This window comes from Ictidomys tridecemlineatus, chromosome 5 (genome assembly GCF_052094955.1).
Source record: "Ictidomys tridecemlineatus isolate mIctTri1 chromosome 5, mIctTri1.hap1, whole genome shotgun sequence".
In the NCBI taxonomy this organism is placed as follows: Eukaryota; Metazoa; Chordata; class Mammalia; order Rodentia; family Sciuridae; genus Ictidomys; species Ictidomys tridecemlineatus.
In genome coordinates this window covers 123,638,738-123,664,498 of record NC_135481.1, presented here as the reverse complement: position 1 = coordinate 123,664,498, position 25,761 = coordinate 123,638,738, and the positions used below count along the sequence as shown (strand labels likewise).

The 25,761-nt window shown below is 59.7% G+C and overlaps 1 protein-coding gene across 2 annotated transcripts in view; it reads left to right on the top strand.

The window, feature by feature from the left end:
• The window catches only part of Ahnak2 (AHNAK nucleoprotein 2), a 35,702-nt gene extending 10,311 nt beyond the window's left edge, over window positions 1-25,391 (top strand). For both annotated transcript variants that reach the window (XM_078051047.1, XM_078051048.1), the window contains exons 2-7: window positions 4,924-4,982; window positions 5,092-5,190; window positions 5,832-5,933; window positions 6,580-6,730; window positions 7,001-7,182; window positions 7,294-25,391. In XM_078051047.1, coding sequence (XP_077907173.1) covers window positions 4,924-4,982; window positions 5,092-5,190; window positions 5,832-5,933; window positions 6,580-6,730; window positions 7,001-7,182; window positions 7,294-24,621 — 17,921 coding nt within the window. In that variant the 3' untranslated portion in view covers window positions 24,622-25,391. The remainder of the gene's footprint in view (window positions 1-4,923; window positions 4,983-5,091; window positions 5,191-5,831; window positions 5,934-6,579; window positions 6,731-7,000; window positions 7,183-7,293) is intronic.
• Window positions 25,392-25,761: the final 370 nt, after the last annotated feature.

Here is a 25,761-nt window from a genome sequence, read left to right as displayed (position 1 = left end):
TCCTGAGGAGCTTCTCAGGCCAGCCCCCTCCCAGCCCAGGGACCCCAGGCCCACCCCAAGACTAGGGCAGTTGCGATGGGCCAGGTGGCCCAGGGAGGTCCAGAGCAGCAGTGCCTAAAGGTGACCTGGGCAGTCAGTGGCCAGCATGGGGTGTGATGGGCCCCCACCGTGGTGAGTCCCAGCTTCTGCCCTGCACTGAGCCTCCCCCAGCCTCAGTTTCCTCACATGTCATGCACCAGGCATCAGCCTGACAGCCTGGGGAAGGAGCATTTGGCTGTGGGACAGCAGAACGGGAGCCTAGCTCCTGAGGCTGAGGCTGCCCAGCTGTGGTCCAGCTGCCAGAAAGGGGAGCTGCTCAGAAACCCAGAGCCCTGCACCATACCTGCCCTGTCCTGCAGTCCTGGCCTGTGGCTCTGGCTCAGATGGGTCCTCTGGGGAACTCTGCAGGAATGGGGTGAGGGGCAAAGTGAGGGGCAGGCAGCTGCTTGGGAGGCAGTGACGGGGCATAAGTATTCCACTGGGAGCATCAGGGGACCCTGGGGGTGGCAGACTGGTGCCTTCCAGTCAAGGCAAATGAGGTGGCCCTGGGGAGAGGCCCCATCTGGCCAGGTCAGAGCTGTGCAGGAGAAGACTGCCCTGCCACCTGGTTAGGGAGTGGGGGTCTGTGGGGAGACCTGGGGGGGCGTGCCGGGAGTATTGGGGACTTGAGTGGACCCCCTTGCCCCAGGTCAGACTTGCAGATGGGGAACCAGGGTTGGGGTTCTCCCATGGAGCCCTGGAGGGCCTGGCCACTGGAGCAGTGGGAAGGAGGTGGGGCAGGAAGTAGGGTGGGCCCCCACAACTTCTGGCATGACCCAGAGTATCTGCTCTGCCTGGGCCTCCTCTCCTTCTCTCCCGGGAGAGCCAGTCTCAGAGGCTGTCCCCTGCCCTCCAGAGTCGCTTTGTAGAAAGACAGGAAGGCCCAAGAGGAAGCAAGGGAGGGCCAGGTGCTGTTGGGGTGCACAGGTGCAGCTCAGATGTGGCTCTGCAGACAGGAGCATCCAGGGCCTGACACTCAGGCAGGGTAAGCAGGCTGGACCCCGGTATTCACGAGGAAATCTGAGCTCAGGGTCACACAGCACATTGGTCAGAGACCAGCAGCCAAACCCAGACTCCTGCCCGAACTGGGCTTCCCCATCTCCTTGGGTCCCAAGGCTAGGGCTCCCCCCTGTGGAGCAGGAAGCACGGGGTCCCAGAGGCCAGTGCTGCACCCCACAGGTCAGATTTGCACAGGGGTCTGCTCTCCCTGATCTGCAAAGTCTGGCCCAGGGTCCTTAGGAAACTCGAGACCCCTGGGCAGGTGGGCTGGAGAGGCACTTGTTCCTCTCATCCCCAGCAAGGTGCCTCAAGAAGGAGGCGGTCCCTGAACACGAGCCTCCTTGCCATACGCACTGAAATCCAAGGGGGGTTGGGCCTGAAATTCTGTCTGTGGGAAGATTTTATTTATTTTTTTCTGTCTCAATAAAGCCTTATTCTCAAAACCTTTCCGTGGGCCAGATTAGGCCTGTGTAGTTTACCTGATTTTATTTGTGTGTGTGTGTGTGTATTTAGTTGTAGATGAACCTTTCTTTTTTTTTTTTTTTTTTTTTAATATTTATTTTTTAGTTCTCGGCGGACACAACATCTTTGTTGGTATGTGGTGCTGAGGATCGAACCCGGGTCGCACGCATGCCAGGCGAGCGCGCTACAGCTTGAGCCACATCCCCAGCCCAGAACCTTTCTTTTTTTTAAAAAAAAAAAACTTTTTATTGTAGTTGGACACAGACCTTTATTTATCTATTTATCTTTATGTGGTGCTGAGGATGGAACCCAGGGCCTCACACAGGCCAGGCAAGTGCTCACCACTGAGCCCCAGCCCAGCCAGAGAGTCCAGAATGAGCATGGATGAAGGAGGGAGTCACTGGGCTGGGTGCAAGATGGCAGCTTGAGTTTGGAGGGAGGTGGCTAAAGATGGACAGTCCTAGTCTCTTTTTTGAGACAGTTTCTCACTAAGTTGCTGAGGCTGGCCTCGAACTTAAACCCTTCTGTCTTGGCCTCCTGAGTCACCAGGATCCCAGGCATGGCCACTGTGCCTGGACAGTCTCTGGGATTCCCAGTGTCCCGTGCGGGCAGTGGTCCCCCGGAGTGGTGCTGTTTGGAATGTCGGCTGCTTGCGCAGCACTGACTGTTTTTACAGTTGATCTGACTCTTCCCATTCGTTGGCATAAAGTTCAGAATTTCCTCATTTTGATTTTATGTGAAATTTTTAAATGTTTAAGAGAAAGAACACAGATTATGCAGCTATCCCCATCACAGGAACCCTTTGGGAAGCTGGCCACCCAGGACTTCCACGGCAGCGGGGCACCTCCCTGGTACCTTCTCTTAGTACCTTCTCCCACTTGGCGCAGTGTTTGTGAGCTCCACCGCCCTGCAGGCAGGGAGCGGTCCACTCATCCTCATCCTTGGTGTTTCTCAGTCCACTCTTGACCGACATCTGAGCCTTTCGGGTTCTTGGGTGCTGTCAAGGGGACAGCTTTGGCCACACCTCCTTGGCTCTTGAGTGGCTGGGCCACAGGGAAGGTAGGACATGGTGGCTGTTTGCCAGAGGCTGTACCAGTCTGCCCCCAGGCCTGGGACAGGGCAGGTCATGCTGCGCATCCTTGTCACTATCAGGTGGCCAGGCTTCACTGGTGGGCTGTGGCTTCAAGTGGCACTGCCCTTGAGAGGAGTGTGCCGGGCAAGTGACCAGTCCACTCTGGCCAGTGGCCCTTCCAGCACTGCTGTTCTATTGGGTTGTTTTGTCTTTTCCTGAGCTGTGAGAGCTCGGTACCTTCTGGAAGGAGAACCACTTTTTCTTGCGCTAGTTGGCCATTTGGACATCTTTTGTGAAATGCTTGTTCAGATCTTTACCTCATTTTCAATTACAAGTTTTTGGATTAATATATAAACACACATATAAATAGCAATGTGAGTACCATCTGAGTGGTAGAGACATACTTATGTGTATTTTAGTGTTTCATTTTAATTACACTATTGACATACTGGCTAACCCAGGGGCGCTTAACCACTGAGCCGCATCCCCAGCCCTTTTGTACCTTCTATTTTGAGACAGTCTCACTAAGTAGCTAAAGGTCTTGTTAAGCTGTGAAGGCTGGCTTCAAACTTGTGATCCTCCTGCCTCAGCCTCCTGACTTGCTGGGGTCACTTATGTGCACCACCACAGCTGCCTATGTCTTTTTTTATTTATTTTTTAAATATTTATTTATTTATTTTAGTTTTAGTTGGACATAATACCTTTATTTTATTTATTTATTTATATGTGGTGCTGAGGATCGAATCCAGGTCCTCGCACGTACTAGGTGAGCACTCTCCCGCTGAGCCCCAGCCCCAGCCCATTATCTTTTTATTTTTTAAGTGGTGGCTTTATGGATAATGTTACATATGTTTAACTCATCACAATCGCCTTCAGTAACATTGGACCACTTCAATGTGAGAACTGACCACTGAAGTGCGGCCCTGCCCTGTCCTTTGTACGAAGTTATCACTTGCTTTTCCTCTACACCTGGTACGTCTGACAACAAGCTTTATTATTTTGATAGAGTTCATTGCCCTTTTTCTTTAGAGCTTCATTGAGGTTTGTAAGCAGTGACACTGTCCTAAGTGTGCACTTCAGTCATTTGTGGTGGCCTTGAAGACTTGTACCTACCATCACCATGAGCCCTTTGCTAGAACGTTGCTGCCACCCCTGGATCCCCTCCACCCTGCTGACGCTGGGTCTCCCCCGACCCCAGCCCCAGGCGACACTGGGTTAATTCTGGTAGAATGAAGCCCCATCCCACTTCCCTCCGCTGCTGTTTGGTCCTCGTGGATTGCATGGCCTTGCTACAACCCCATGACGTGGGCGAGGAGCACGCTCTATCTAAGGGGTTCACAGACTACAGCCTGTACCCCGATGAGCCAGCTGCTTCTGTAAGTCAAGTCTGGATGAAGTGCAGTCACGCTGTGCCCACCCAGCGTCCAGGCAGCTGCAGCTCGCACAAGAAAAGTGCAACTGCGGGCTTCACACGGTCCTGCTAGATAAGTTAGTGAGAAGTGCTGCCAGATGTGCACCGGACACTTCTGTCAGTGAGGGGGCCCGGGACAGCTGTGCTGTGAGATCAGGTCACCTCGGGGCGGTGGCCTCCTGCTTGAGGACACACTATGATGCCCACACGTGTCGAGGCTGGCTCTCGACCGGTTTCCCCGTGTGACGGACGGCCCTGGTCTTTTCTCTTCTGCGTCTCGGCCGCAGCCTCCTTTCTCTCCGGCCGTGCTGCCCCGGAGCTCTCTGAGGTCTGTTGGTTCCCCTGCTTCTCTGCCTCTTCACCTTGTGCAGTTTCTACTAACCTCCAAGTGGACAGCTCTTTCTCTGGGCTCCTCAGACCTGCAGTTGAGCCGCTCTGGGGCAGACTCACCTTGGGAATGTCTGTCCCGAGTCTCCCTTCCCTCCAGCTGTGACAGGCTTTTGGTGGGTAGTCGCCGGCATCAAGGCGCCTCCTGTGGCGGTTCAGAGACAGGGTCCGCTGGCGGCCTGCTCCTTGGCTGGGGCTGTGCCTGAGGTCTCTGTGCGTCTTGTCGTTTATCGCCGAGTGCTGGACGTTGAGGTCAGGTGTTGTGTCAGCTCTGCATTCTGACTTCACCCCCGCTGGGGTGGGCCACTCACTTCTGTAGCTATTTTCTTGACCAAATGTGCCAAGTGTGAGCACAGTGTGGCAGCTCCCCAGCTCCAGCACACTACTGTCCAGCCTCATGCCACGGCCTCCCCACCCAGTGGCTGTGGCTCTCCCCGGGACTCAGTGTCCACCTCCCTGTATGCCATCTGGCCCACCCACCAGTGTGTCTCCACCAACACCTCTCTTCCCACAGTGTCTGGCCGGCAGCTGCAGCCCGAGGATCCAGGTGCAGCTACTGAGGAGGACCGCACTGTAAGTGGGACCAGGGAGGGAGTGCATCCACCTTGCAGCCTGCCCCCAGGCCTTCTGGCCTGGCCAGAGCCTGGGGGCTAACAGGAACTCGACTCTCTCCTCCTGCCAGGTGACTGAAGGGCCTGTGGACGAGGTCATTCGGCCACGGCCACAGGGGTCCTCCCCTGTCTACGAATGCACAGCAGAAGGCACTGGCTTTGGAGTCCAGGTGAGCCCCGGGCAGAGCTCACAGGCCGAGACAAGGCCTGGGCGCCGGGCCCTGCACCACTCTCCCTCCCGATCACCTGTGTGGGCGGCCCACATGCATGTCTCTGTACAGCACCCTGCCCTGTCTGCTGCCACCAGGCCACAGCTGTGCCCATCACTGTCCCCTCTGGGTCCCCTGACATGCAGATGCCTGCGGCATCTGTGTGGTGGGGCACAGGCCCAGGCTCCCAGGGGTGGGGCCAGGGTGGGTCACGGGACGTGTGCACATGTGCAGCCTTTGGGGAGGACACAGGCCCCCGTGGAGGAGGACAGGAGGGGCCATCAGAGGAGACGCGTCCTCAACAGATGGCATCCTGCCTTTGGAGATCCTCCTCTGTACTGACCTCCAGTGCCACAGGGCTTGCGGGGGAGCTGAGGCTGGCCTCAAGTGGAGGAGGCCCTGCGCGGCCTTTTCCCTGGTGGCCCCCAAGGGACGCAGCTTCCTCTGCACCCAGCTGCACCCCTGCAGCTCCTGAGTCCCTCGGCACCGGGGTCTGCTGCCTGGAGCCTTCTGTTCTCCCGGAGCAGGGCCAGGTGGGTGGAACCTTCTCTCCTGCCTGTCCCAGGGTGGGTGGTGGGTAACTCCCAACCCTGTGGCTACAGGAAGACGCCCCGGGACGGCGAGGCTCCTCAGGGAGGCGGAGGTCCTGGTGGAAGCGGGCCTCGGGGGACTCGCAGGTCTTCTCCAGGATGAGCCACCCAGAGGTTGGTATGCCAGACCCAAGGTGCTGGGAGGGTGGCGGGCAGCAAGGAGACCGGCAGCGTCCCTGGGTCCCAGGGGGGGCAGGGCGACGGGAGGCCCCAGTGACGAGGGCCCTGGGTGTGTAGTCCTCATCACGCCCCCATCCAGAGGGGTGGTGCCAGGTCGGGCACCTGCACGGATTGCAACCAGAAGCTTCAGAGCTCTCTGGGTACCCTGAGGGGTGTGGAGGCCTCTGCTGGACACAGAGGCCACCATCATGTCCAACGTGGGTGGCCTGCCTCCCTTCCCTGTGTTGGCCTCAGGCCTGTGGCCCTGCTTGATTTGAGCACTGGGTGCTGCATGTGTCCAGTGCATCATTTGCGAAGGAAGGCAGGCTTGACCACAGTGCCTGCAGGGCCGTCCTCTCTGCTGGACAGGGGCAGCCAGTCCTGGCAGGCTGGGTAAGGCCGTGGGAGGCAGCTCCTACCTGAGGCTCTCTGTAGCCGGCGGACTTCAGTGCTGGGACAGTGCAGCCTGCGTCCATCTGAAAGGAGCCCCCACTGTGGTGCCCACAGTGACAGGTGGATGGAGTGGTCCCCTTCTTGGGAGTCGCCAGCCCCTAGCACTGATGGCACAGCTCACCGTGGCCCTGATGTGCTTCTACTCCAGGCTGTGCGGGAAGTGACAGAGGAGACACTGGAGACTGAGGTGGAGGCAGGAGCCAGTGGTTACAGTGTCACAGGTGGGGGACACCAGGGGATCTTTGTCAAGCAAGTGCTGAAGGACTCCTCGGCAGCCAAGCTATTCAGTTTGAGAGAAGGTACAATGGCCAATCCATCCGTTTCCCCATCATCTGGGCAAAGATGGCCGGGGCATGGAAGGGACCCGGAGGGGGCAGGGCCACACCTAGATTCAGGACCACCCCGTCATGTCTCTACTTGTCTGCCCCAGGCTGGGCCACCCACAGCTCCTCTTGGCCGTGCCATGGAGAGAACCCCCATTTCCCCCTGTTGCCCCAGGGCTGGGGGTCCCAGTACCCCCGACTTGGTGGGAGTGGGAACTAAGCCAGAGCTGTTCCTTTATCCTCTAGGGGATCAGCTGCTCAGTGCCACCATCTTCTTTGACGACATTAAATATGAAGACGCTCTCAAGATACTTCAGTACTCGGAGCCTTACAAGATCCAGTTCAGAATCAAACGGAAACTGCGTGCCCCAGAGGGTGAGGAGCTGGCCGTCTCTGGCCCTTGGCAAGACTCCAAGGGCAAGGAGCAGGTAAGGCCCCTTCAGCAGGCAAGGAGGGGCTGCAGAGGCTGCCCTGCGTCCTCGTGCACAGGGCACCAGGCTCTGCGCCAGCTCCAGTGAGTTCCCTCCCCTGTGTTTCAGGACAAGGATGTGGCTGACGAGTGTACAGAGACCCCGACGAAGACACTGGAGGCAGATGGTGACCGGGAGAGGCTCATCTCCAAGCCCAGGGAGAGCCGTGGAAGGCGCCCCCACGAAAGGCTCTCCTGGCCCAAATTTCAAGCCCTAAAGAGCAAGCGGGGGCCTGGACCTCGACGTTCACACAGTTCCTCCGAGGCACACGAGCCTGGAGATGCGCGAGACGTGTCCCCGACAAGCACAGACACAGAGGCCCAGCGGCAGGAGGAGCTCCGGGCACAGAAGGCAGGGCCAGGCCGCCAGAGGAGGAGGAAGTTCCTGAACTTCAGATTTAAGATGGGTTCAGGACAGGAACCCTCTGCCGCCGGGCAACTGGGCAGAGAGGCCCACGGCAGGCCACATCCTGCTGGGGTGCTGGGGGAAATGGGCCCCTGGGAGGATGGGCCAGGGGCCACAGGGGCTCCCGCGGGAGGCAGGCCTGAGGAGAGAGCACAGTGGCAAGAGGCTGGGCCGCCTGTGCAGCAGGGAGTGGAACCAGGCCTTCCAGCACACGTCCTTGGTGACAGAGCTCCTGCAGAAGGGGTAGGGATGGCTGCCAGGGGCCAAAGGGAGACACAACCCGTGAGCACCCAGCACAAGGCAGGGGAGCACAGCAAGCCCAGGAGCGGCATTGGCGCAGGCCGCAGGATGAGCTGGGAGCAGGAATGGGAAGAGATTCAGAGCCTGGAAACAGGGATAGCAAGACTGTCCCTGTTGGACACCCAGGATGCAGGCAGCTCACAGACACACGGACCAGAAACACAGGTCCAAGGACGTGACTTAAAGACACCCAAATTTGGAATTTCCAAAGAAAAAGTAACAGAGACAGGAAAAGGTGGCAAAGGACTTGAAAAGAAGAAGGGAAAGCAGACGTCACCAGGAGAGGACGAGAGGGGCAGGACAGAGGCCACTCCAGAAGAGGACACACCAGTGGGCACAGGGCCCCAGGCAGACGCTGCAAGGAGGAAAGAACAAGAAGAGAAGACACCAAAGACACCGCAGGACAAGGGGGAGACACAGCAAGATGAGGACCCAGAGAGGAGGGGGGCCAAGGCGAAGATGCCCAGGGCCCCAAGGAGCTCCACGGGACGGTCACCAAGTCGGGAAGGGAGAGCAAGCCCCCCGAGAGCAGGAGGGGAAGGGAAACGGGAGGCGGCCCACGAAGACAGGAGGACGACGAGGGGACCTCACGCGGTGGGCCCAGGAGACGCCCTGCCAGGGGAAGAGCAGGAGCAGAGACAAGTGGGAGCGACACAAAAGAGAGACGCGGCGACCACAGAGGAGAACATCAAGAAGGGACACAGGGACCAGGACGCAGGAGAGGGCCAGCTCAGAAGGCCCACGTTCAAGATGCCCTCCTTCAGCGGGTCCGCCATCGGCCCAGCCTGGGACGCGTCTGTGGAGGTGAGGGCACCCAAGGCGGAGGCTGATGTGGCCTTGCCTTCCACACAGGGTGACCTCAGGAGCCCTGACCTCAGCATCCAGCTGCCTGCCATCAACCTGGACACCAGGGATGGCCAGGTGGACGTGACTCTCCCCAAGGCCACCTTGCCTGAGGGAGACCTTCTGGCAGACCCTGACTCTGGAGCCGGCCTGAAGGGGCACCTACGCAAGATGCAGATGCCCAGCATCAAGATGCCCAAGGTGGACCTTAAGGGCCCCCAGGTGACCATCAAGGGCACCAAGCTGGACGTGAAAGGGCGCAAGGGTGAGGTGAGTGCCCCCAGCCTGGATATGAAGCTGTCTGCTGGGAAGATGGACATACAGGCCCCCAGTGCCAAGCTGGAGGGGGACCTGGCCCTGGCAGACAAGGAAGTGGCCACCAAAGACAGCAAGTTCAAAATGCCCAAGTTCAAGATGCCCTCTTTTGGCATCTCTGCCCCCAGCAAGACCTTGGACTCCTCTGTGGAGGTGAACTTGCCCAAAGTGGAAGCCGATGTGACCTTGCCCTCCATCCAGGGTGACCTCAAAGACCCTGAACTCCACATGCAGCTGCCTGAAGCCAATGTGGACATCAGGGCTGGCCAGATGGACATGACCCTCACCGAGGCCACCCTGCCCAAGAAAGAGCTACTGGCAGCCCCTGATGCTGAAGCTGGCCTTAAGGGGCACAAGCCCAAGTTGCAGATGCCCAGCATCAAGATGCCCAAGGTGGATGTCGAGGGCCCTGAGGTAGATGTCAAGGGCACCAAGCTGAACGTGAAAGGCAAGAAGTGCGAGGTGAGTGCCCCTGACCTGGACGTGGAGTTGCCATCAGTGCAGGTGGACACACAGGTTCCTGGTGAAAAGCTGGAGGGGGACCTAGCCCTGGCAGACAAGGAAGTGGCCACCAGAGACAGCAAATTCAAAATGCCCAAGTTCAAGATGCCCTCCTTCGGCATGTCGGCCCCCGTCAAGACATTGGACACATCTGTGGAGGTGAAGGCACCCAAGGTGGAGGTCGATGTGGCGCTGCCCTCCATCCAGGGTGACCTCAAAACCTCTGACATCAGCATCCAGCTGCCAACTGCTGACCTAGACGCCAGGGCTCGCCAGGTGGAAGTGACCCACACCGAGGACACCGTGCCTGAGAGAGAATTTCAGGTGGCCCCTGCTGCTGGAGCCAGCCTGAAGGGGCACTTGCCCAAGATGCAGATGCCCAGCATCAAGATGTCCAAGGGGGAGCTCAAGGGCCCTCAGGTGGACATCAAGAGCCCCAAGCTGGAGGTGAAAGGCCCCACGGTTGAGGTGAGTGCCCCTGACATGGACATGGAGCTGCCCTCTGGACAGGTGGACATGCAGGCCCCCAGTGCCAAGCTGGAGGGGGATCTGACCCTGGAAGACAAGGAAGTGGCCACCAGAGACAGCAAGTTCAAAAGGCCCAAGTTCAAGATGCCGTCCTTCAGTGTGTCTACCCCCAGCAAGACCTTGGACACGTCCATGGAGGTGAAGGCGCCCAAGGTGGAGGCCGATGTGGCTCTGCCTTCCATCCAGAGTGACCTCAAAACCTCTGACATCAGCATCCAGATGCCCACTGCTGACCTAGAGGCTGGGACTGGACAGGTGGACTTGACCCAACCCAAGGCCACCCTGCCCAAGGGAGAGCTGCCGGCGGCCCCTCCTGCTGGGGCCAGCCTGAAGGGACACCTGCCCAAGGGGCAGATGCCCAGCATCAAGATGCCCAAGGTGGACCTCAAGGGCCCCCAGGTGGACATAAAGGGCCCCAAACTGGACGTGAAAGGCCCCAAGAGCGAGGTGAGTAGCCTTGACCTGGAGATGGAGCTGCCCTCTGGACAGGTGGACATGCAGGCCCCCAGTGCCAAGCTGGAGGGGGACCTGGCCCTGGCAGACAAGGAAGTGGCCACCAAAGACAGCAAGTTCAAAATGCCCAAGTTCAAGATGCCGTCCTTTGGCCTGTCTGCCCCCATCAAGACATTGGACACATCCATGGAGGTGAAGGCACCCAAGGTGGAGGACGATGTGTCCCTGCCTTCCATCCAGAGTGACCTCAAAACCTCTGAACTCAGCATCCAGATGCCCACTGCTGACCTAGAGGCTGGGACTGGACAGGTGGACTTGACCCTACCCAAGGCCACCCTGCCCGAGGGAGAGCTACTGGGGGTCCCTCCTGCTGGAGCCAGCCTGAAGGGACACCTGCCCAAGGGGCAGATGCCCAGCATCAAGATGCCCAAGGTGGACCTCAAGGGCCCTCAGGTAGATGTCAAGGGCCCTAAGCTGGACATGAAAGACAACAAGGGCGAGGTCAATGCTCCTGACCTGATGTTGGAGCAGCCATCAGTGCAGGTGGACATACAAGCCCCTGGTGCCAAGGTAGAAGGGGCCCTGGCCATTGCAGACAAGGACTTTGCCACTAAAGAGGGCAAGATCAAAATGCCCAAGTTCAAGATGCCCTCCTTCGGCCTATCTGCCCCCAGCAAGACATTGGACACATCCGTGGAGGTGAAGGCACCCGAGGTGGAGGCCGATGTGGCCCTGCCCTCCATCCAGGGTGACCTCAAAACCTCTGACATTAGCATCCAGCTGCCTACAGCCAACCTGGAGGCTGGGGATAGCCAGGGGGAAGTGACCCTCCCCAAGACCACCCTGCCTGAGGGACAGCAGCCACCAGCTCCTCCTGATGGAGCCAGCCTGAAGGGACACCTGCCCAAGGTGCAGATGCCCAGCATCAAGATGCCCAAGGTGGACCTCAAGGGCCCCCAGGTGGACATCAAGGGCCCCAAGCTGGACGTGAAAGGCTCTAGGGGCGAGGTGAGTGGCCCCGACCTGGACATGGAGCTGCCCTCTGGGCAGGTGGACATGCAGGCCCCCAGTGCCAAGCTGGAGGGGGACCTGGCCCTGGCAGACAAGGAAGTGGCCACCAGAGACAGCAAGTTCAAAATGCCCAAGTTCAGGATGCCCTCCTTTGGCCTGTCTGCCCCCGTCAAGACATTGGACACGTCCGTGGAGGTGAAGGCACCCAAGGTGGAAGTCGATGTGGTGCTACCCTCCATCCAGGGTGACCTCAAAACCTCTGACATCAGCATCCAGATGCCCCCCGCCGAAATGGGGGACAGCGCTGGCCAGGTGGACATGACCCTCCCTGAGGCCACCCTGCCTAAGGAAGAGCTGCCGGCGGCCCCTGCTGATGGAGCCAGCCTGAAGGGGCAAGTGCCCAAGGGGCAGATGCCCAGTGTCAAGATGCCCAAGGTGGACCTCAAGGGCCCCCAGGTGGACATCAAGGGCCCCAAGCTGGAGGTGAAAGGCCCCAAGGTTGAGGTGAGTGCCCCCGACCTGGACATGGAGCTGCCCTCTGGACAGGTGGACATGCAGGCCCCCAGTGCCAAGCTGGAGGGGGACCTGGTCCCGGAAGACAAGGAAGTGGACATCAAAGACAGTAAGTTCAAAATGCCCAAGTTCAAGATGCCGTCCTTCGGTGTGTCTACCCACAGCAAGACCTTGGACACGTCCATGGAGGTGAAAGGGCTCAAGGCGGAGGCCGATGTGTCCCTGCCTTCCATCCAGGGTGACCTCAAAGCCTCTGACCTCAGCATCCAGCTGCCCGCCACTGGCCTGGAGGCTGGGACTGGTAAGGTGGACGTGACCCTCCCCGAAGCCACCCTGTCCGAGGGAGAGATTCCGGCATCCCCTTCTGCTGGAGCCAAGCTGAAGGGACACCTGCCCAAGATGCAGATGCCCAGCATCAAGATGCCTAAGGTGGACCTCAAGGGGCCCCAGTTGGACATCAAGGGCTCCAAGCTGGACGTGAAAGGCACCAAGGGTGAAGTGAGCACCCCTGTCATGGATGTGGAACAGCCATCAGTGCAGGTGGACATACAGGCTCCTGGTGCCAAGGAGGAAGGGGACCTGGCCCTGGCAGACAAGGATGTGGCCACCAAAGAGGGCAAGTTCAAAATGCCCAAGTTCAGGATGCCCTCCTTAGGCGTGTCTGTCCCAGGAAAGGCCTTGGACACATCGGTGGAGGTGAAGGTGGCCAAGGTGGAAGCCGATGTGACCTTGCCTTCCATACATGGTGACCTCAAGAGCTCTGACCTCAGCATCCAACTGCCCACCGCAGCCCTAAACACCAGGGATGGCCAGGAGGATGTGACTCTCTATGAGGCCATCCTGCCTGAGGGAGAGCTCCTGGCAGCTCCCGACTCAGGTCCCAGCCTGAAGGGGCATCTGCCCAAGGTACAGATGCCCAGCATCAAGATGCCCAAGGTGGACCTCAAGGGCCCCCAGGTGGACATCAAGGGCCCCAAGCTGGACGTGAAAGGCTCTAGGGGTGAGGTGAGTGGCCCCGACCTGGACATGGAGCTGCCCTCTGGGCAGGTGGACATGCAGGCCCCCAGTGCCAAGCTGGAGGGGGACCTGGCCATGGCAGACAAGGAAGTGGCCACCAGAGACAGCAAGTTCAAAATGCCCAAGTTCAGGATGCCCTCCTTTGGCCTGTCTGCCCCCGTCAAGACATTGGACACGTCCGTGGAGGTGAAGGCACCCAAGGTGGACGTCGATGTGGTGCTGCCCTCCATCCAGGGTGACCTCAAAACCTCTGACATTAGCATCCAGCTGCCCCCCGCCGAAATGGGGGACAGCACTGGCCAGGTGGACGTGACCCTCCCTGAGGCCACCCTGCCTAAGGAAGAGCTGCCGGTGGCCCCTGCTGATGGAGCCAGCCTGAAGGGGCAAGTGCCCAAGGGGCAGATGCCCAGCGTCAAGATGCCCAAGGTGGACCTCAAGGGCCCCCAGGTGGACATCAAGGGCCCCAAGCTGGAGGTGAAAGGCCCCAAGGTTGAGGTGAGTGCCCCCGACCTGGACATGGAGCTGCCCTCTGGACAGGTGGACATACAGGCCCCTAGTGCCAAGCTGGAGGGGGACCTGGCCCTGGCAGACAAGGAAGTGGCCACCAAAGACAGTAAGTTCAAAATGCCCAAGTTCAAGATGCCGTCCTTTGGTGTGTCTACCCACAGCAAGACCTTGGACACGTCCATGGAGGTGAAAGGGACCAAGGCGGAGGCCGATGTGTCCCTGCCTTCCATCCAGAGTGACCTCAAAACCTCTGAACTCAGCATCCAGATGCCCACTGCTGACCTAGAGGCTGGGACTGGACAGGTGGACTTGACCCAACCCAAGGCCACCCTGCCCAAGGCAGAGCTGCTGGCGGCCCCTCCTGCTGGAGCCAGCCTGAAGGGACACCTGCCCAAGGGGCAGATGCCCAGCATCAAGATGCCCAAGGTGGACCTCAAGGGCCCTCAGGTAGATGTCAAGGTCCCCAGGCTGGAGGTGAAAGACAACAAGGGCGAGGTCAACGCTCCTGACCTGATGTTGGAGCAGCCATCAATGCAGGTGGACATACAGGCCCCTGGTGCCAAGGTGGAAGGGGCCCTGGCCCTTACAGACAAGGATGTGGCCACCAAAGAGGGCAAGATCAAAATGCCCAAGTTCAAGATGCCCTCCTTCGGCCTATCTGCCCCCAGCAAGACATTGGACACGTCCGTGGAGGTGAAGACACCCAAGGTGGAGGCCGATGTGGTGCTGCCCTCCATCCAGGGTGACCTCAAAACCTCTGATATTAGCATCCATCTGCCTACAGCCAACCTGGAGGCTGGGGACAGCCAGGGGGACGTGACCCTTCCCAAGACCACCCTGCCTGAGGGACAGCAGCCACCAGCTCCTCCTGCTGGAGCCAGCCTGAAGGGACACCTGCCCAAGGTGCAGATGCCCAGCATCAAGATGCCCAAGGTGGACCTCAAGGGCCCCCAGGTGGACATCAAGGGCCCCAAGCTGGACATGAAAGGGCCCAAGGTCGAGGTGAGTGTCCCCAACTTTGACATGGAGCTGCCCTCTGTGCAGGTAGACATAGAGGCCCCTGGTGCCAAGCTAGAGGGGGACCTGGCCCTGGCAGACAAGGATGTGGCCACCAGAGACAGCAAGTTCAAAATGCCCAAGTTCAAGATGCCGTCCCTCGGCATCTCTGCCCCCGGAAAGACATTGGACACGTCCGTGGAGGTGAAGGCACCCAAGGTGGAGGTCGATGTGGCGCTGCCCTCCATCCAGGGTGTCCTCAAAACCTCTGACATTAGCATCCAGCTGCCCCCCGCCGAAATGGGGGACAGGGCTGGCCAGGTGGACGTGACCCTCCCTGAGGCCACCTTGCCTAAGGAAGAGCTGCCGGTGGCCCCTGCTGATGGAGCCAGTCTGAAGGTGCAAGTGGTCAAGGGGCAGATGCCCAGCATCAAGATGCCCAAAGTGGACCTCAAGGGCCCCCAGGTGGACATCAAGGGCCCCAAGCTGGAGGTGAAAGGCCCCAAGGTTGAGGTGAGTGCCCCCGACCTGGACATGGAGCTGCCCTCTGGACAGGTGGACATACAGGCCCCTAGTGCCAAGCTGGAGGGGGACCTGGCCCCAGAAGACAAGGAAGTGGACATCAAAGACAGCAAGTTCAAAATGCCCAAGTTCAAGATGCCGTCCTTTGGTGTGTCTACCCACAGCAAGACCTTGGACACGTCCATGGAGGTGAAAGGGACCAAGGCGGAGGCCGATGTGTCCCTGCCTTCCATCCAGAGTGACCTCAAAACCTCTGAACTCAGCATCCAGATGCCCACTGCTGACCTAGAGGCTGGGACTGGACAGGTGGACTTGACCCAACCCAAGGCCACCCTGCCCAAGGCAGAGCTGCCGGTGGTCCCTCCTGCTGGGGCCAGCCTGAAGGGACACCTGCCCAAGGGGCAGATGCCCAGCATCAAGATGCCCAAGGTGGACCTCAAGGGCCCCCAGGTGGACATAAAGGGCCCCAAGCTGGACGTGAAAGGCATCAAGGGCAGGGTGAGTGCCCCTGACCGGGACGTGGAACAGCCATCACTGCAGGTGGACATACAGGTTCCTGGTGAGAAGCTGGATGGGGACCTGGCCCTGGCAGACAAGGACGTGACCACCAAAGACAGCAAGTTCAAAATGCCCAAGTTCAAGATGCCCTCCTTAGGCGTGTCCGCCCTAGGAAAGGGTTTGGACGCGTCTGTGGAGGTGAAGGCGCCCAAGGTGGAGGATGATGTGGCCTTGCCGTCCATACAGGGTGACCTCACAAGCTCTGACCTCATCATCCAGCTGCCCACTGCTGACCTGGACACTCGGGATGGTCAAGTGTACATGACTCTCCATGAGGTCCCCCTGCCTGAGGGAGAGCTGCCAGTGGCACCTGACACTAAATCCGGCCTAAAGGGGCACCAGCCCAAGGTGCAGATGCCCAGAATCAAGATGCCCAAGGTTGACATCAAGGGCCCCCAGGTAGATATCAAGGACCCCAAGCTGGACGTGAAAGGCTCTAGGGGTGAGGTGAGTGGCCCCGACCTAGACATGGAGCTGCCCTCTGGGCAGGTAGACATACAGGCCCCCAGTGCCAAGCTGGAGGGGGATCTGGCCCTGGCAGACAAGGAAGTGGCCACCAGAGACAGCAAGTTCAAAAGGCCCAAGTTCAAGATGCCCTCTTTTGGCATCTCTGCCCCTGGCAAGACCTTGGACACGTCCATGGAGGTGAAAGGGCCCAAGGAGGAGGCCCACATAGCCTTGCCCTCCATCCAGGGTGACCTCAAAGCCTCTGACCTCAGCATCCAGTTGCCCGCCACTGGCCTGGAGACTGGGACTGGTAAGGTGGACGTGACCCTCCCCGAAGCCACCCTGTCCGAGGGAGAGATTTCGGCATCCTCTTCTGCTGGAGCCAAGCTGAAGGGGCACCTGCCCAAGATGCAGATGCCCAGCATCAAGATGCCCAAGGTGGACCTCAAGGGCCCCCAGGTGGACATCAAGGGCCCCAAGCTGGAGGTGAAAGGCACCAAGGGTGAAGTGAGCACCCCTGTCATGGATGTGGAACAGCCATCAGTGCAGGTGGACATACAGGCCCACAGTGCCAAGCTGGAGGGGGACCTGGCCCTGGCAGACAAGGAAAAGGCCATTAAAGACAGTAAGTTCGAAATGCCCAAGTTCAAGATGCCGTCCTTTGGTGTGTCTGTCCCGGGCAAGATGTTGGAGACATCCCTGGAGGTGAAGGCACCCGAGGTAGAGGCCGATGTGGCCCTGCCCTCCATCCAGGGTGACCTCAAAACCTCTGAACTCGGCATCCAGTTGCCTACAGCCAACCTCGATGCTGGGGACAGCCAGGGGGACGTGACCCTCCCCAAGACCACCCTGCCTGAGGGACAGCAGCCACCAGCTCCTCCTGCTGGAGCCAGCCTGAAGGGACACCTGCCCAAGGTGCAGATGCCCAGCATCAAGATGCCCAAGGTGGACCTCAAGGGCCCCCAGGTGGACATCAAGGGCCCCAAGCTGGACGTGAAAGGCCCCAAGGTTGAGGCAAGTGCCCCCGACCTGGACATGGAGCTGCCCTCAGGGCAGGTGGACATACAGGCCCCCAGTGCCAAGCTGGAGGGGGATCTGACCCTGGAAGACAAGGAAGTGGCCACCAGAGACAGCAAGTTCAAAATGCCCAAGTTCAAGATGCCGTCCTTCAGTGTGTCTACCCCCAGCAAGACCTTGGACACGTCCATGGAGGTGAAGGCGCCCAAGGTGGAGGCCGATGTGGCTCTGCCTTCCATCCAGAGTGACCTCAAAACCTCTGACATTAGCATCCAGATGCCCACTGCCGACCTAGAGGCTGGGACTGGACAGGTGGACTTGACCCTACCCAAGGCCACCCTGCCCAAGGGAGAGCTGCTGGCGGCTCCTCCAGCTGGAGCCAGCCTGAAGGGACACCTGCCCAAGGGGCAGATGCCCAGCATCAAGATGCCCAAGGTGGACCTCAAGGAGCCCCAAGTGGATGTCAGGGGCCCCAAGCTGGACATAAAAGGGTCCAAGGTCGAGCATAGTACCCCCGACTTCGACATGGAGTTGCCCTCCATACAGGTGGACATAGAGACCCCCAGTACCAAGCTAGAGGGGGACCTGGCCCAGGCAGACAAGGAAGTGGACACCAAAGACAGCAAGTTCAAAAGGCCCAAGTTCAAGATGCCGTCCTTCGGCCTGTCTGCCCCTGGCAAGACCTTGGACACATCTGTGGAGGTGAAGGGGCTCAAGGCGGAGGCCGATGTGGCCCTGCCCTCCATCCAGGGTGACCTCAAAGCCTCTGACTTCAGCATCCAGCTGCCCGCCACTGGCCTACAGGCTGGGACTGGCAAGGTGGACATGACCCTCCCCGAGGCCACCCTGTCCGAGGGAGAGATTCCGGCATCCTCTTCTGCTGGAGCCAAGCTAAAGGGGCACCTGCCCAAGATGCAGATGCCCAGCATCAAGATGCCCAAGGTGGACCTCAAGGGGCCCCAGTTGGACATCAAGGGCCCCAAGCTGGAGGTGAAAGGCATCAAGGGTGAGGTGAGCACCCCTGTCATGGATGTGGAACAGCCATCAGTGCAGGTGGACATACAGGCTCCTGGTGCCAAGGTGGAGGGGGACCTGGCCCTGGCAGACAAGGACGTGGCCACCAAAGAGGGCAAGTTCAAAATGCCCAAGTTCAAGATGCCCTCCTTAGGCGTGTCTGTCCCAGGAAAGGCCTTGGACACATCGGTGGAGGTGAAGGTGGCCAAGGTGGAAGCTGATGTGACCTTGCCTTCCATACATGGTGACCTCAAGAGCTCTGACCTCAGCATCCAACTGCCCACCGCAGCCCTAAACACCAGGGATGGCCTGGAGGATGTGACTCTCTATGAGGCCACCCTGCCTGAGGGAGAGCTCCTGGCAGCCCCCGACTCAGGTCCCAGCCTGAAGGGGCATCTGCCCAAGGTACAGATGCCCAGCATCAAGATGCCCAAGGTGGACCTCAAGGGCCCCCAGGTGGACATCAAGGGCCCCAAGCTGGACGTGAAAGGCCCCAAGAGCGGGGTGAGTGGCCTTGACCTGGAGATGGAGCTGCCCTCTGGACAGGTGGACATACAGGCCCCCACCACCAAGATGGAGGAGGACCTGGCCCCAGAAGACAAGGAAGTGGCCACCAAAGACAGCAAGTTCAAAATGCCCAAGTTCAAGATGCCCTCCTTCGGCCTGTCTGCCACTGGAAAGGCCTTGGACGCATCCGTTGACATAAAAGTGCCTAAGGTAGAGGCCGATGTGGCCTTGCCTTCCACACAGGGTGACCTCATGAGCTCAGAACTCAGCATCCAACTGCCCGCCACTAACCTAGACACCAGGGATGGCCAGGTGGGTGTGACCCTCCATGATAGCCCCCTGCCTAAGGAAGAGCTGCCAGGGGAACCTGACATTAAATCTGGCCTAAAGGGGCACCAGCCCAAAGTGCAGATGCCCAGCATCAAGATGCCCAAGGTGGACCTCAAGGGGCCCCAAGTGGACATAAAGGGCCCCAAGGTGGATGTGAAAGGTCCCAAGGTCGAGGTGAGTGTCCCAGACCTGGACGTGGAGCTGCCCTCTGGGCAAGTGGACATACAGGCCCCCAACACCAAGCTGGAGGGGGACCTGGTCCTGGAAGAAAAGGACGAGGCCACCAAAGACAGCAAGCTCAAAAGGCCCAAGTTCAAGATGCCCTCTTTTGGCATCTCTGTCCCCGGCAAGACCTTGGATGCGTCTGTGGAGGTGAAAGGGCCTAAGGTAGGGACTGGAGTCGTCCTGCCCTCCATCCAGAGTGACCTCAAAACCCCTGACCTCAGTATCCAGCTGCCCACCGCCGACCTGGAGACCAGGGCTGGCCAGGTGGACGTAACCTTCTCTGAGGCCACCCTGCCCAAGAAAGAGCTGCCGGTGGCCCCTGCTTCTGGAGTTGGCCTTAAGGGACACCTGCCTAAGGTGCAGATGCCCAGCATCAAGATGCCCAAGGTGGACCTCAAGGGCCCTCAGGTAGATGTCAAGGGCCCCAAGCTGGACGTGAAAGGCACCAAAGGTGAGGTGAGCACCCCCGACCTGATGGTGGAGCAGCCATCAATGCAGGTGGACATACAGGCTCCTGGTGCCAAGGTGGAGGGGGACCTGGCCCTGGCAGACAAGGACGTGGCCACCAAAGAGGGCAAGTTCAAAATGCCCAAGTTCAAGATGCCCTCCTTAAGCGTGTCTGTCCCAGGAAAGGCCTTGGACACATCTGTGGAGGTGAAGGCGCCCAAGGTGGAGGCTGATGTGACCTTGTCTTCCACACAAGGTGACCTCAAGAGCTCTGACCTCAGCATCCAGCTGCCTAGTGCCGACCTGGACAGGAGGGATGGCCATGTGGATATGACCCTCCATGAGACTGCCCAGCCTGAGGGAGAGCTCCTGGCAGCCCCTGACTCAGGAGCCAGCCTGAAGGGACACCTGCCCAAGGTGCACATGCCCAGCATCAAGATGCCCAAGGTGGACCTCAAGGGCCCCAAGCTAGACGTGAAAGATTCCAAGGGCAAGGTGAGTGTTCCAGACCTGGAGATGGAGCTGCCCTCCATGCAGGTGGACATACAGACCCCCAGTGCCAATTTGGAGGGGGACCTGGCCCTATTAGAGAAGGACGTGGCTACCAAAGAGGTCAAGTTCAAAATGCCCAAGTTCAAGATTCCCTCTGTGGGCTTGTCTGCCCCAGGAAAGGCCTTGGACACGTCTGTGGAGGTGAAGGTGCCCAAGATGAAGGCTGATGTGGACATGCCCTCCATTGAGGGCGACCTCAAAGGCTCTGACCTCTGCAGACAGCTGCCCGACACCGACCTGGACTCCAGGGCTCTCCAGGTGGATGTGACCCTCCCCGAGGCCACCTTGCCAGAGGAAGAGCTTCTGGTGGCCTCTGCTGCTGTATCCAGCCTGGAGGGGCACCTGCCCAAGGTACAGATGCCCAGCATCAAGATGCCCAAGGTGGACCACAAAGAGCCCCAGGTGGACGTCAAGGGCCCCAAGCTGGACATAAAAGGCTCCAAGGGCAAGGTGAGCACCCCCGACCTGGAGCTGCCTTCTGTGCAAGTGGATATTCAAGCCCCTGGTGCCCAGCTGGAGGGGGACCTGGCCCTGGCAGACAAGGAGGTGGCCACCAAAGAGGGCAAGTTCAAAATGCCCAAGTTCAAGATGCCCTTCTTTGGCGTATCTGCCCCCAGCAAGGCCTTGGACACATCTGTGGAGGTGAAGAGGCCCAAGGTGGAGGCCGATGTGGCCCTGCCCTCCATTCAGGGAGACCTCAAGGGCTCTGATCTCAGCAGCCAGCTGTCTGCCACCGACTTGGAGGCTGGGGCTGGCCAGGCAGACGTGACCCTCCCCAAGCCCACCCTGCTCGAGGGAGAGCTGCAGGCGGCCCCTGACTCTGGAATAGGCCTGAAGGGGCATCTGCCCAAGATGCAGATGACCAGTATCAAGATTCCCAAGGTGGACCTCAAGGGGCCCCTGGTGGATGTCAAAGGCCCCAAGGGTGAGGAGAGCACCCCAAACCTGGACATGGAGCTGCCCTCCATGGAGGTGGACATACAGGCTCCCAGTGCCCAGCTAGAGGGGGACCTGGCTCTGGAAGATAAGGAAGTGGCCACCAAAGACAGCAAGTTCAAAATGCCCAAGTTCAAGATGCCCTCTTTCAGCCTGTCTGCCCCAGGAAAGGCTTTGGGTGCATCCGTGGAAGTGAAGGTGCCCAAGGTGGAGGCCAATGTGACCTTGCCATCCATTCAGGGCGACATCAAAAGCTCTGAGCTCAGCATCCAGCTGCCCACCCTGCAGGCTGGGCCTGGTGAGGTGGATGTGACCCTCTCTGAGGCTGCCCTGCCCGAGGGAGAGCTGCCAGTGGCCACAGTCTCTGGAGTTGACCTGAAGGGGCATGTGCCCAAGGTGCAGATACCCAGCATCAAGATGCCCAAGGTGGATGTCAAGGGCCCCCAGGTGGACACAAAGGGCCCTAAGCTGGAGGTGAAGAGCCCCAAGGGTGAGGTGATCCCCTCTGAACTTGATGTGGAGCAGCCCTCCGTGCAGGTGGACACACGGGCCCCCGGCACTAAGCTGAGCCAGCCCCTTGAGGCCTGCTTTCCTCCGGGTTCCAGCGCCGAGGGCCCGCAGGCCTCCTGCTCTCCACAGCGGGGCGCTCCTTCTGCTGGTTCTGAGAGCTCTGTTGTTTGTGTGTCCTCCCCTGAGCATCAGTCGGGCCCCGAGGACCCCGAGCCTCCTGCATTCCATGCCCGGGTGACTTTTCCTAAATTCCACAAGCCAAAATTTGGGTTTTCCTGTGCTGCTGCAGCTGTTGCTGAGGCAGATTCACGTGCTGCCAAGGATAGCCCAGGCCTGTCTCTTCTCTGCCCTGTTGAGGGAGTGGATTCGTTAGGTGAGGGTGCCTCTCAGCCCCTGTCCTCAGGTGTCCCTGAGTCCCCAGGGAGGGAGGAGCACTTGGGTCCAGCTGTCGTTGGAGGCTCAGCTGAAGCTGCTGACCGTGATGGGAAGGGCAGTCCCTTTAAGATGCCTCGCCTCAAGCTCCCGTCTTTTAGCTGGTCTCCGAAAAAGCAGGCAGTGGTAACAGGGGACCCTGGGGGCCACCCAGAGGACGCCACACTCAGCCTGGTTCTGGAGACAGACGAAATGCATACCCAGCCCACGGTCCAGGTGCCCCCAACGGAAGCTCAAATGCATCTGCCTTCAGAGAAGGAAGGAGAGAAAGGGAGGAAGCCTGCCTTGGCCATGCCCAGACTTCCACTTCCCAGACGGAAGGCTTCCAAGGCCCGGGAGAGCTCGCCGCCAGGAGACACAGACGCTGCGTTGTCCAGTACCACAGATGGACCTGACTCCGAAGCCACAGAGAGGGCCAGCTGTGATGGTGGTCAGGGAGACTCTGGCGTGACGGCCGGCCCCCTGGAAGGAGATGGGGGGCATGTCCAGGTGCCACAGGCCCATCCTCCCAGTTTGGGTTTTGACAAACCCAAGGTGGAGGTGGAGGTGGAGGTGAGTCTGTCGAAGGCTGACCTGCACCTTCCCCAACATGACCTGGCTATCAGAGGTGACAGCCAAGAAAGCCGGCTCGGGGACCTCTCCATGAGCCAGTCCCATGGGGAGAGGATGGCACACCCCGAGGATGTCCCCACTGTGGAAAGCCCAGACGGGGGCACTGCCACCAGAGCAGCACCGGCAGACTCGCAGGCACACTGGTTCAGGATGCCCACGTTGCGTGTGCCTGGCTTCAGGCGCTCTTCCTCCAAGGAGCAAGGGGGACCCCGGGAGCAGGACACAGCAGAGGCAGCCCCCGATCCTGGGTCAATGGCAGAGGCAAGTGTGTCCCCACGGCCCCTAGAAGCCCAGATGGAAGGGGCCGCTCCCGAGAGTGAATCCTACGCAGATGTCCCCAGTCGTCCTCTTGAGAGCCCCAGCTTACAGCTGCACTTCCCCACTGCTCCAGGGTCCGAGTCGGGCCTGCCCGGCCCTGGGGGCGGGACCCATCCAGCCATAGACCCCCTTCCCCTTCAGATCCCTGGAGTGAGGCCTTCTGAACCCTTGGCTCCACCAGGAGAAGCACGTGGGGAGCCTCTTTCCCGGCCAGGAGGATGTGACCTTGCCAAGGCAGAGGTGAGAACAGAGATGGGGTCCTTCCAGCCCAAAGGTCCTCTGAAACTGAAGGCTTCCAGCACTGACGTGCCATCCCAGGTTTCCGTGGTGAACGTGAATCAGCTCTGGGAAGATTCTGTGCTAACAGTCACCTTCCCCAAACTGAAGGTGCCCAGGTTCTCCTTCCCTGTGCCCAGCTCTGAGGCGGATGTGTTCTTTCCTGTGGTGAGGGCAGTGCCCTGCACGGAGGCAGGCACAGAGGTGGCCCTTCTCCAGGACAGTCCTGGGCTCTGGGGAGCCAGCCTCCTGAGGGCCTCTGGCACGGTGGTGCCCGGGGAGCAGCCCGAGGGCCCTGACCTCTCCTCAGAGGTGTCCCCAGTTTCTAAGGTCCCAGTGCACATTCAGGAGTCCCAGGGTGAGAGTCAAGGGGTCACCATTTGCAGCAATGTGCAAGGAGAGTGCTCTGATATGGCAGCACCCGAGGCCTCTTCCACTCAGATTGTGCGGGAATCTGAGATCCCCACGTCCATGGTTCAGATGGCTTCCTATGGGTTTTCCTTGCTGAAGGTGAAAATCCCAGAGCTCCCTGCCCAGGCTAGCACGGACACCATAGCTCAAGACCCTGCAGCAGGGGAGCCCTCCGGAGGGTCCCCAGGAGGAGACACCGTTCCTGCAGATCCGCAGCCTGACACTGGAGAGCCATTTGAGATGATCTCCGGCAGTGCCAACCTGCTGGGGCCACCAACATTCCCGAGTGAGGCTGGCTCTGGCCTCCAGCTTGCAGACAGTGGCTCTGATGAGGAGCCAGCAGAAATTCTCGAGTTTCCCCTTGACGACCGCCCGGAGGCAGCGACCCTGCTGGCAGGTGAAGACAGGGCTCTCAAAGAGAAGCCAGAAGGTAAAAAGTCTTCTGGGCTGTTGTGGTCTTGGCTTCCAAACATCGGGTTCTCTTCCACCAGCGAGACCAGAGCCAATGCCAGGGATGACACCCAGAGGTCTGCTCCCATCCAGACACAGCCTGGGGCACGGCCAGACCCGGAGCCGGAGAAGAAGCAGGACAGGGCAGGCTGGTTCCGGTTTCCCAGACTAGGGTTCTCCTCTTCCCCTGCCAAGAAGGGCAAAAGCTCGGAGGAGGAGGCAGGTCTGCCCGGGCAAAAGCTGCAGGAAGAAACAGTCACCTTCTTTGACGCCCGAGAAAGTTTTTCCCCTGAAGAGGAGGATGATGAGGTGGCAGCAGGGGCTGCAGGTGCCAGGCTGGGGTCCAGAGTGATGGTGACATCCTCAGCAAGAACAGAGCTGATCCTGTTGGAGGACAGCAAAAGTGCTGGCGAAGGGCCTGTGCCCAGGCCCACAACTGAATGAGGGTCAGAGAAGTACGGCCAGTCAGCAGGAGAGAGATGCAGAGGGCAGGGGTGGAGCGCCTCGGGGCGCTGGGCTGGCCGCACACGCGTCCACCTGGATAACGGACCGGAGAACCAAGCAGAAATGAACATGAACATCTGTGTCACATCGCCCAACCTTCCTAAAATGGAACCAAAAACGCGACCAGCTCCCTCCAAGCTCTGGGAGCGCAGAGGTGCCCAGACTCCCACCTGTGTGGATTCACCCAGCTTCGTGGGGCCGCTGGAGGCCCAGCTGGAGAAGCCTGCTGGTCTGCATGCATGAGCTCCGACGGCCTGCAGGAACGCCCAGAGGGGCCGTGCTCCTGAGGGCAGGGTTCTTGTGCCCACGGGTGTCGAGGCAGTTGGCGTCACCTGTGCCCTGCGTTGCCATCTCGTGGTGAAGCCAGTTCTCTGGCTCCAGGCGGAGCACGTGGTGTTCTTGGAAGCCTGTTACTGGCTCACGTACCAGCTGGCTCCTTTGTCAACATCCTCCTCGTGGTCAGCTGCAGGATGCCTTGTGATTGGGCACACAGGAGATGGCCAACGGTTGCCTGGTGGGAACAAAGTGGCAACTGTGGGCCAGGCAAGTAACAGATGTTAGGACACCTGAGAGTCATCGCGAGACATCGATGTGTTCTCCCCACAGTTTCTCCAGTGTGCACAGCCCCACGCTGTGGCCCCCGCACCCCTTGATGTAGCCAGGCTCGGCTGCCCCTGGATAGGCAATAAAGCACTGTATTCCGTGGTAAAGGCTTCCGCGTCCTGTGTTCCAAACCCCCAGCGCTGTTGCCTGTTGTGTGCACGCTCAGTCCTGCTCTCCACCAGGCTGCGCCAGAAAGCAGATGGGTGGCCATCCTGCTCCTCTGTCCAGATGGAGACGAGGAGGGAGACAGGGACCCTGAGTCCATGTGGGTGGGGACCCAACACACACCCCTCTCACCGGCTGGAAGCAGCACTGGCATGGAAGACAACATGCAGAGCAGGACAGCAGAGCGGTCCTGGCTGGAGGCCCAGCTGTCCCTGGCAGTGCTGGCCTGTCCTCACAAGCTGCTTCCACCACAGTGGCCTTCAGGGCAGCCCACAGGAAGGGAGTCCACGGGGGGCTGAGCGAAGCTGAAGG